Source organism: Chrysochloris asiatica, unplaced genomic scaffold (genome assembly GCF_000296735.1).
Source record: "Chrysochloris asiatica unplaced genomic scaffold, ChrAsi1.0 scaffold00066, whole genome shotgun sequence".
Taxonomy (NCBI): Eukaryota; Metazoa; Chordata; class Mammalia; order Afrosoricida; family Chrysochloridae; genus Chrysochloris; species Chrysochloris asiatica.
In genome coordinates, this window is record NW_006408584.1 from 4,739,273 (window position 1) to 4,750,658 (window position 11,386).

Here is an 11,386-nt window from a genome sequence, read left to right on the forward strand (position 1 = left end):
GGTTGGCCCAGGATCGGACATTGTTTCGTTCTGCTGTGCATGGGGTCACTATGAGTCGGTTCTGACTCGATGGCACCTGACAACAACAACAACAACAACTAATATATATCAGATTGAATGTTGCAATCCAGAGAGTTAGGAACAGTCTTTTCTATTCTAGAAAACTTAATAATTACTTTGTATTATAAGAAATTATAGAAATAATTTTATCATTTATTTCTTCCAAAGTTTAGTTTTGCACATGTAAAAAATGACACCAAGCATGTTGCCTACAGCACTCTCTACTCAGCAGAGTTTGATAATTCCTTGCAATGGCAACACAGACTTCAGACACAACACTCAACGTTATGGGGTTTATTAGGGAAGTTAACAGGTCACAATTCGGGTTTAGAAAATATTCAAGGCACACTTCTTCCACCAGTACAGCTTCTCCTCTGTCATGCTCACACGCTGGCCCTTTTTCTGGCTCTTGTCCTTTGATCTGGCCTCTACCTTGCCCCAACACTGTTGTAAAGCAGTTGAATGGCCCTTTTAGGACTGTTGATAAATACCCACTGGGCATGCCATTCCACTATAAACCTCAAACTTAAGATACTCCACTTAGCATTATGGGTCACCAAACCTAGCTCTAAAAATTAATTGTCTGGAGGTACTCCACTTTTAAAGTAAGACTTTCACCAAAAATCACTCCATTTTATTTGCTTTGTGGGCTGGGAATTCAGTCCACTGCTCTTTGTCATTCTCTGGCTCTTGGATCTGTTGTGGCTGCTCTTCTGCCATTTCTTAGGTGTCACAACTTTCTATACAAGAGTTAAGGAGGTTCAATATGCAGTGATCTCTGGGTCCAAAGGACATACTCTACTCCTGACACTTTTTCTTGATGGCAGTGTGATTCCTCCCTCTACTTATGAGATGGCTCATTTTATACCCAGCAGTATGGCAAAATTGACCAATTACAATTATCCCTGTTAACGATCACTCACAGCTGAATCATTATTATCTTCCCCACTGTTTTTTTTTACCAAGATCAATCAGGAAACAAATCGTTTGGTGGGAGTTTACAAAGACTATGGCTAAAAGAGACATTAAGTATTCCCCATACCACAGCATATATTGTCAGGTTAGAAATAGTGAAAAGTCATATTCATATATGCTTTATCTATTGTTTTAATGACTATGAAATAATACCTTCAACTTGATCATTCATAGGAATAGAATATCTAAATGAAATTGTTGTTGTTGTTAGGTGCCATTGAGTTGGTACTGACTCATAGTGAGCCTATGTGCAACAAAACAAAACACTGCCCGGTCCTGGGCCAACCTCACAATTATTGCCACGCTTGAGCCCATTGATGCTGCCTCTTTGCCAATCCATCTTGTTGGGGGTCTTCCTCTTTTGCTCTGACCCTCTATCTTACCAAACATGATAACCTTCTCCAGCAACTGGTCCCTCCTGACATATGTCTGAAGTACGAGAGACAAAGTTTGGCCATTCTTGTCTCCAAGGAGAACTCTGGCTGCACTTCTTCCAACACAGATAAGTTTGTTCTTTTTGCAGCCCATGGCACTTTCAGTGTTCTCCTCCAAAACCATAACTCAAAAGCATTAATTCTTCTACAGCCTTCCTTATTTACAGTCCAGCTTTCACATGCATATGAGGTTATTGAAAATACCATAGCTTGGGTCAGGCACACCTTATTACTCAAGCTGACATCTTTGCTCTTCGACACTTTCAAAAGATCTTGTGCAGCAGATTTGACTAATGCAATATATCATTTGATTTCTTGTCTGCTGCTTCCATGAGTGTTGATAGTTGATCCAAGAAGAATGAAGTCCTTGACAATTTTAAGCTTCTCTCCATTGAGAGGAATGTTGTTTGTTAGAAAAAAAAAAAAAAGTTATTTGTTGGTCCAGTGGTGAGGATTTTTGTTGTCTTTACACTGAGGTGCAATCTATGCTGAAGGTTGTGGTCTTTGATTTTATCAGTAAGTATTTTAAGTCCTCTTCACTTTCAGCAATCAAGGTTGTATCATCTGAATATCACAAGCTGTTAATGAGTCTTCCTCCAATCCTGATGTCACATTTTTCTTTATATAACCCAGTTTCCTGGATTATTTGCTCAACATACAGGCTGAATAAGTATGGTGAAAGAATACAATAATTTCGCACACCTTTCTTAATTTTAAACCATTCAGTGTCCCCATGTTCTGTTCGAACAACTGCCTCTTGATCTATGTATGGATTCCTCATGAAGAAAATTAAATGTTCCAGAATACTCATACTTTGCTATGTTGTTCATACCTTGTCATGATCCACACAATTGAAAGATTTCACATATTCAATAAAGTACAGATAAACATCTTTCTGGTATTCTCTGCTTTCAGCCTAGATCCATTGGATATCAGCAATGCTATCCTTCATTATCAATGAAATTGTTACTAACATTAAAATAATATTCTATGTTAAAAATGTCCAATAACATTTATTGAAATCGAGTCTATTCTTACATATAGTTACTCTATAGGATGACATGGTACAACTGTCCCAAAGGATTTACAAGGCTATATAATCTTACAGAAGGAGATTGTATACATCTTTCTCCTAAACAGTGCCTGGTGGGTTCCAACTATAGCTCTTTCAGTTAGCAACTGAGCACTTTAACCACTTTATCACCAGGACTTCAATAGAAAAGTCAAAATCACAATTATTATTTTACATAATTTTCCCCCTACTTCCCTAACAATAACCCACTGACAATCTTCTGGGACATGTTTACTTTCTAGCTAATATTATATGCATTATATGCAGAAGGATAGTCCATCAAAGTCACTACTATAAAAAATATTACCGTGATTTGAACCCTAGATGAAAGTGGATGTCACTATTTTTCTACCTTTCTAAAGATTATCAGTTCACAAACACATCTCAAATATATTCAGCAAAAAACTCTCTACAGGCCACATTTGTTTGCTATCAAATGTGTCCTACTAATTTACCCCCAGGTCAAAATTCTATGATAAATATCTTATCAAAGAAAAGTTAATTATGTTGAAAATTATCCAAAGATGTACTACTTTATTTCTTTTACTACCAGTCAACCAAAAAGATTTTTTACTTGGCCATATGCAACCCCAACTTTTTTCTCATTTTTGACAGAAAAATTTTAGTTTGATTAACACATTAAAGACCCATTTTTCCTGAAGTAATTATGGTTACTGTTTAAAAAGTATCCTTTGTTGTTGTTGTTAAGTGCCATCAAGTCGGTTCCGGCCCATAGCAACCCTGTATCCTTAGTAAGTATAAAAATAATTAATGTGCTATTGATCTTTTTAATTGATGAAAATTTCAGTTTTACATTCTGGTGCTTCTTCTTAGGTAATATTTAACATAGGCACTATGGGAAAATGCACTATAAGGTCAACAGTTCAAATTCACCAGGTGCTCCTTTGAAATCTTACACAGGGTCACTATGAGTCAGACCCTATTTGACGGCACTTAAGAACAATAATTTAAAAAAGCAAAAACCATTTGAAATAGAAATCAGATTACCAACTTAGTTGAATGATTACTTTAATGAATAGTGTTGGACAACATCATTTTTGTTTCATAAACTCCACTGCAAATTAATATAAACCAATCCCTAAATGAGTATTTGCAATGAATCATTGAAGACTAAACCCTTGTCAAACAAACTTCAAAGTTAACATACAGGTATGCTTATTTTTAAAGAATTTATGGAAAACAAGAAGAAAATAAAGCTTTTGCTGCAAATGGAATTTCCACAATTTAATTAATCCTAATGAACTCAAGATGTCTTTTGATAAATAAGAATACTATTCCATCAGCTTATTTTACTGGCATTCTCTCTTGCAGATATACTATTGAGTTACACATTGCTCCCTCATGCAATAAAATATAAGGTAGAAAATTATATTCCCAAATAGATTCTAAAAGTTCCCTTTTCTCTGCTAAACTATATCATATCAGTTAAAATATGAAGACCTTCTTTAATATACCAATAATTCCCAGTTATTCCCCAGTGTCAAAAACAGCAGACTTTAACATGACAGTAATTCTGAGTATTGTGCGGGACTGGTCAGTATTTCGTTCTGTTGAGCATAGAGGTTGGTATGAGTCCAAACTGACTCTATGGCACCTCACAAAAACAACATGCTTATTTCAATGCTTATATTTTTATCAGAGTAGTGAAAAAATAAAAAAAAACATATGTCAAATTTTGTAATATATTGCCATACCAGAATTTTTAATTGTCCAGATATAATAAAATAGAAAGAATCACCAAGTAAAAAACTATATATTTGTGCTCTTTAACATTTACATATTTATGAAGTATTTAATAATAAAGTAGATCTTTATCAGGAACAAAGATTTCATTGTAATATTTGACTATTTCACTGTTCATATGTATATCCAATCATATAATTGCAGTTTTTTTTCCTTAAGCAAAAATAGAAGTTGAGGCATTTTGCCTAACATTTTCAATTTATAGCAGATAGGTAGTAGAAATTTTTTACAGTTTCTCACATGACACCGATAATTTCTCTTTCAGTTTCTTTTGAATTTAACCAACATTTAATAAAACCACAGCATAAACAAAACTTCATAATCATCTTTCAGATGAAATCAGAAAGACACCATCACATTAGTCTTCTGCTCCCTTTAACCCCAGCCTGCCTTTTTTTTTAAAGTCCCAAATGGCTATGTAGACAATAAAAGAATCCGATAAAATGTTACTAATTGGATCTTACCTCTGTCACTGAAGTCATCTACTAGAATGATTTCTGCTATCAGACTCTCTGGGGTTCGGTTAATTATACTGTGTATGGTCCGTAGGAGTGAGGTCCAACCTTCATTATGAAATGGGATAATGATACTGGTGTTTGGCAGCCTTTCCAGATACATCTTGTGCTTACAGCTAGAGATGAAAGCAGGAAAAAAAAGCTATGTCAAATGCAAAGCATTAGTAAATTACATACTGTTATTTCCTTATTATATTATCAGAAAACATGATTTCGTATAATAACTCCCCAAACAGATGTATTTATTATAATACTTACTCTGCTCAATCATGGACTATTTTAATGATCTGTTTTAAAACTCTGAAGAAAAATTATTTTATTTTAATTTGTATCAGAAGCAAGATAAGAAGTGTGTTTAAATGTGCTATTGGTAATGCACATGTTTCCTATTCGTATATAATATAAATAGGATAACTTATGTGGTTTAAAATTGTTTCCGTTGAGCATGTAATAAAGGTTTAGATTGATTTTCTGGATAGCTTTGAAATTTAAACAGTTTAAGTTGTGAAATGTTTTAGTGGTGGAGTGGTATTTAAGTCTCTGGGGGGAGTGATCATGGAAAGACATATCCTGGAAAAAATAAAGATTTTGTTCCAAACAATGCTGTGTTGAATACAACATAGCAAGATTAAAAATTATGCATTAAAATTCATAACCAAAACTTTGTCACATTTTTATGGAAACTATCAAAAGAAATCTTGTTAAATTTCATTGTGAAATAATATGAAAAGTGAAAAGGAACCTAGCATTAATTTTAATGTACTTAAAAAGTAATTTACTACAGAATTTTTTATTTTCTATATGCGTCCTTGATTATTTTATAAGCATCGTAGGGCACGAAGCAGGTTTCATGTTGCATTGAATTCTCAGCTCTGTATCTGCATGTCATAGTTGCGAAGGCCGAATGAGGATGACAAATTCATTTAAGTTTATGAAAGAAATGTGCTACATCAAAACAAAAATTGCATAAAGTTCTAAATAATTATTAAATTCAGTGATATTCTTGGTGTGGGTAACCTGAAACAAACAAAAAAAGAAGCTGGAAATTTGGAAATAGAGTCAATCGTTTAAATTGTTGTTGTTAAATGCTGTCAAGTTGGTTCCTACTCATAGTGACCCTGTATAGGGTTTCTGAGGAGTAACCTGTGAGTTTGAACTGCCAACATTTTGGTTTAAACCAATATTATGGTCAAATGCTTATCCTACAGAGCCAATAGAATAAGTAAAAATCCTACCATACTAAGTAGTGTTGCTTATCTAAAATAAGACAAGTTATCTTACAGTTTGGGGCAATAAATAACACATATTATCATTAAAGACATTTCAAGAAGACAAAGTAAGTTATTTTAATGAAATATGCAGAAAACTGGCATTAGAAAGCCAAAAGAGGAGCTCGCACTGAGCATTTCTCAAGCTGAAAGAACTGAAGTAAGAATTCTAATCTCAACTTGAAATATTGAAGATTCTATGGGTTAACCGCAAAGTCAAAGGTTCAAACCTACCAGCTCCTACTTGGAAACCCTAGACAGGGTCACAGTGAGTTTGAACTGACTCAACAGCACTCAACAATATGTGCAAATGACTCATGAAACATCAAAAGAAGATGAAAGAACCACACAGAGTCACGGTACCAAAAATAAGTGGTTGATGTTTAACCATTTCTCAAAGTTGCATATGATCAAGAGCTGAAGGAAGCAGTCCAAGTAAGCAGTCAAGAAATCACATGATATATTGCATTGGGCAAATCTGCAGCAAAAGATTTCTTTAAATTGTTAAAGAGCAAAGATATTAGTTTGAGGTACTCCTGACCCCCAAGCCATGATATTTTCAACTACCTTATGTACAGGTGAAAGATGAACAATAAATAAGGAAGAAAATAAGAGGAATCAATGCATTTAAATTATGGTGCTGGCAAAGAATACTGAAAACACCATGAACTTCCAGAAGAACAGAAAAATCTGTGTTGGAAGAAGTGCAGATAGAATGCTCCTTAGAAGCCAGCATGGTGAGACTTTATCTCTTGTACTTTGAACATATTATCAAGAGGTATCAGCCCCTGGAGAAGGACATCATACTTGGAAAAGAGGAGGGTTACTGAAAAAGAGTAAGACATCCAACAAGATGGATTGACCAATTGACTACATCAGTGGGCTCAAACATAACAACAATTGTTAGGATGGTACAGGACTGGGGAGAGTTTTGTTCTGTTGTACATGGTTTCTATGAGTCACAGCCGACTGTCTGATACCTAATACCAACAACAGTTGTAAATAAATTCATTACATTTTAACTTTTTTGAAGAATGAAATAAAATTCAATATTTTGATAAATTATTAAAAGATACAAATATAAACAATTCCTTTTTATCCTGTCCATTTATTATCACTTTTTAATTTAATAATTTATTATTGTTGCTGTTAGGGGAGTTCAGCTTAAAAATGAAAATCCTAAATTAACTGAAAATCCTAAATTAGAAAATGTGCTTGGTGCTGTTAGTTATTATCAAGTTGGCTCTCACTTACAGTGACCTTATGTATTTCGTAGTCCTACGCATTATCAAAATATTGGTATATTTGAGTTCTTTGTTACAGCTACTGTGTCATCCACCTCATGGAAGGTTTCCCTCACTTACCTTCTACTTTAACAAGCATGATATACTTTTCTAGTGATTGATCTTTTCTGATGACATGTCTAAAGTAAGCAAGACCAAAACTTGTGGTCATCACTTCTAAGAAGTATTCTGGTTGTATTCGTACCAGATGTATTTGTTAGTTCTACAGTTGTTGTTGATGGTAAGTGTCATCGATTCTGTTTTGATGTATAGTGTTTCAGTATAGGAATTCCAAGGAGCAGCTAATGGGTTTCAACTGTTGAACTTGTGGTTAGAAATCCAGTGCTTATTCTACATTGCCACACCAGTTCTCTGGTAGCCCATGGTATATTCAACATTCTTCACCAACACCATAATTTGTATTCATCAGTTATTCTTTAGTCTACCTCATTCATTGTTTAGTTTTCACTTGCATACTAAGAGATTGAAAACATCATGGTTAGGTCAGGCTCACCTAGTGCTCAAAATGACATCTTAACTTTTTAACACTTCTAAAGAAGTCTTTTGAAGTAGATTTCCCAATGCAATATGTTGTTTGATTTCTGTTACTTCCATGAACATTGATTACTGATCTCAGTACAAGGACACCTCAACTTCATTTCTTTTTAAAGGTTTTATTATGAATTACGTGATAGTTTACTTGGGAGAACATTAGGTTTACATTCATCCTATCATATATCATTTCAATGCCATGGTTACAATCTCCTCCAACCAACCAAAGGGTATACCCTGGAAGACTGCCCCTCAGTCCTCAGCACACGACCCCTCTCCCTCTCTAGGTATAGAGTCCTCAGCCAATCCAGCTCTCCATGTCCATCTCTTCCTCCATCTCTGATGTCACTGTTTCTCTGGGTAGGGTCCCGCACTCCACTTTTCTCCCTTGATGGTCCAAGAGACCTCTGCTTCTGAACTGCAAAGTCAATCACTCCCCTCCTTTTGCTACAAAATGTCTGCCTTTACATTTCCAACACTCACAGTCAGTCCTGATAACAATTATTCACTATTGTATCACAAGAGACCTATCCCTATCTGCTGTCATCAGCCCCACCCAGACAGATTGAATACTACTCAGTGGAGATTCTACCTTCCTCCATGTCCTCTGGATATAGGCTTCTTCTTGAAAGCTTGTAAGCCAGTCACTTCTAGCCTTTGTAGCCCTCTCTCCATTTTTGGTAGTCAACGTCCAAGTTACCCATCTCTGTCTACTCTTTGTATAGAGGGTAGGGAATGATCCTTGCTGTAAAGATTTGTTCCCTCTTTTAAGCTACTGCATCCATAGGTGTAGATCAAGTTCATCAAATAGTATCAGATTACTCTTTTTTTCCTCTTCTTTCTTCTTCTACTTGAGTTCTGATCATACAGTCATTTAAACAAGGTCAAGTGGGTATTATCTGTAAGTGTGGGTATTCTTATGCATATGCCCTCTCTTCTTATCAGCTGGATGCTTCACTCTCTACTCTAGTCCTCTGTGGCTATGTCACTGACTCTGGGCCAAAGAGTCCCCAGGTCTTGTCACACTGCTGGCCAACCAGGTCCCCACTCTGGTTCACAGAACTCTATTGAATGATGTAGGGCTTAGCTCATCATCATTCTTTCCCTCCCTTCCCTTTATTGGTGATTAACGTGGTCACCAATCAGGGTGCATGTCTGCTCGTATATTCCCATTGAATCTTAGTCTTGGAAGGGGGTTTGCCATGACCCGACCACTTGCCTTGATATCTCCTGGGCAAGCAGCTTTCTTATTCTTGTACTAATCAGTCAGACTGCCTTTATTGTTTTGCATTTTTCCTGTCGGTCTTCCTTTCAAGAAGTATCTTCTGTTCTTCTAGCCACTTCAGACTGGTCTGCTTGTTCTTTCAAGTGGAAAATTTCCACCTCAGAAGACTCTGAATGGGGTTCAGGATTCCACCTATGGTCTTATGTAATGCAGAGGCTGCACAGGAAGCATCTTTCACTGGGCATGTTGTAGCCCCATTTTAGGTATTCTAATCAGTTATAGGCAGAAGATGGACTTACAAGCTTTCTATGGTGATATTTCTGGCTATTCCTTTCTCTCTCCCTCAAGTGTATATTTTATAATGGTATGCCAGGGAAACCAAGATTCAAAAGACAGCCAAGCATCTTAACATTATTTCCCCTATTTTGCCCATTCCAACCATGTTTCAATCCCTGTATCCCAGAGCCTTGTTGTTCCAAGGTTGTACATACATCATTATTTACCTCTGTCACACTTATCCCATGCAAACCTGCCTAATTGTTTTCCCATCTGCCTTGTTCTTCTATTCCCCTCCCCCTTCTTGTGTATTGCCTCCCTCCTTAGCACCCAAACTATCCTGTGCTGTTCTCTACCTTGTGCTCCACCTTCCCACCCTCCCCTAACCCCACCCCCCACATCCCGGTAATCAGCAAAGATCCCCCCCTCCTTTTAGTATTGGATTTTATTCTTAGTCTTTTACAGTAGTGGTCCTATGCAGTATTTCTCCTTTTGTGACTGACTAATTTCACTCAGCATAACGTCTTCAAGGTTCATCCATGTTATGCAGTGGCTTGCAGCTTCCTTGTTGTTCTTCAAGGTAGCATAGTATTCCGTTGTGTGTATGTGCCACAGTTTGTTTACCCATTCTTCAGTTGTTGGGCACTTAGGCTGTCTCCATCTTTTTTGCTACTGTAAATAGTGCATATGTCTACTTGTGTTATTGCTCGTATTTCTTGTGGGTAAATACCAAGTAGAGGAATTGCTGGATCATAAGGGATTTCTATTTCTAACCTTCTGTGGAAGCTCCATATTGCTTTCCAGAGAGGTTGGACCATTTTGCAACCCTATCAGCAATGCAGGAGCATCCCAGTCTCTCCACATCCTTGCCTGCATTTATTATACTCTACTTTCTCAAATCTTTGTCATTATTGCTGGTGTGAGATAATATCTCATTGTTGTTTTGATTTGCATCTCTCTGATGGCTAATTATCGTGAACACTTCTTCATATGTTTGTTGGCTGCCCTGATCTCCTCCTTGGTGAAGTGTCTGTTCATGTCCTGTGCCCATTTTTTAATTGGGTTATTTGTCTTTTTCTTGTAGAGCTGTTGTAGTTTCCTATATAGTTTAGAAATGAGTCCCTTGTCTGATGTGTCTTTGCAAAAGATTTTTTTCCCATTTTGTGGGTTCCCTTTTTATCAACTTCATTTCTTGATAACTTTATTTTTGTTGTCATTTATCATGATATTTATTGGTGTAGTTGTGATATTTTTAAATTTATATATGTACAAATATTTGTTGTTGTTTTTAAGTACTGTGGAGGCGATTCCTACTCACAGTGACCCTGTACAGGGTTTCTGAGGCTGTAAATCTTTATGGAAGCAGAAAGCCTCAACTTTCTCCTGTGGAATGGCTGGTAGTTTCAAACTTCTGACCTTGGGATTAGCCGCCCAATTTGTAACCACTAAACTACCAGAGCTCCTTTATACAAATATACTTATATATCTTAATAAAGTAAATAAAATCATAATTTATAAGCACACATAAATAATACTGGGCTGTTTTTAAAAAAATATTTATAAAACAAGAACAATTTGATGATTTCAAATAGGGTTTTTAAAAAGTTGGAAGTATCATCAATATGATGCCTTGAAATTGGGCATAAATATGCTGAAAATAACCTAAAATGCATTTTTGAATAATGTAAAATGGCCAAAAATGTCCTAAAAAGCAGATCTGTTGATTTCCAAGGGAATCTTGGGAGACAGATGCTTTCATATATAATGACACAAATTAGGAAATAAATGTTAATGCTATTCAACACACCTGGTCATAATTATGTAGAACGATTTATTCTTTTGAACAAAGCTAATGACCCAAGAAAATTACACTTCCATATATCGATATTCAGGATAATTGCACCTTATTTGTGCAAACCATGATAGTTAATGGTGTTCTGGGAATATAACAGATATTATTAT

At 35.9% G+C, this 11,386-nt stretch overlaps 1 protein-coding gene across 2 annotated transcripts in view; it reads right to left on the bottom strand.

Moving 5' to 3' along the window:
• The window catches only part of GALNTL6 (UDP-N-acetyl-alpha-D-galactosamine:polypeptide N-acetylgalactosaminyltransferase-like 6), a 2,035,427-nt gene that overhangs the window by 1,105,618 nt on the left and 918,423 nt on the right, over positions 1–11,386 (bottom strand). For both annotated transcript variants that reach the window (XM_006864525.1, XM_006864526.1), the window contains one exon: positions 4,770–4,936. In XM_006864525.1, coding sequence (XP_006864587.1) covers positions 4,770–4,936 — 167 coding nt within the window. The remainder of the gene's footprint in view (positions 1–4,769; positions 4,937–11,386) is intronic.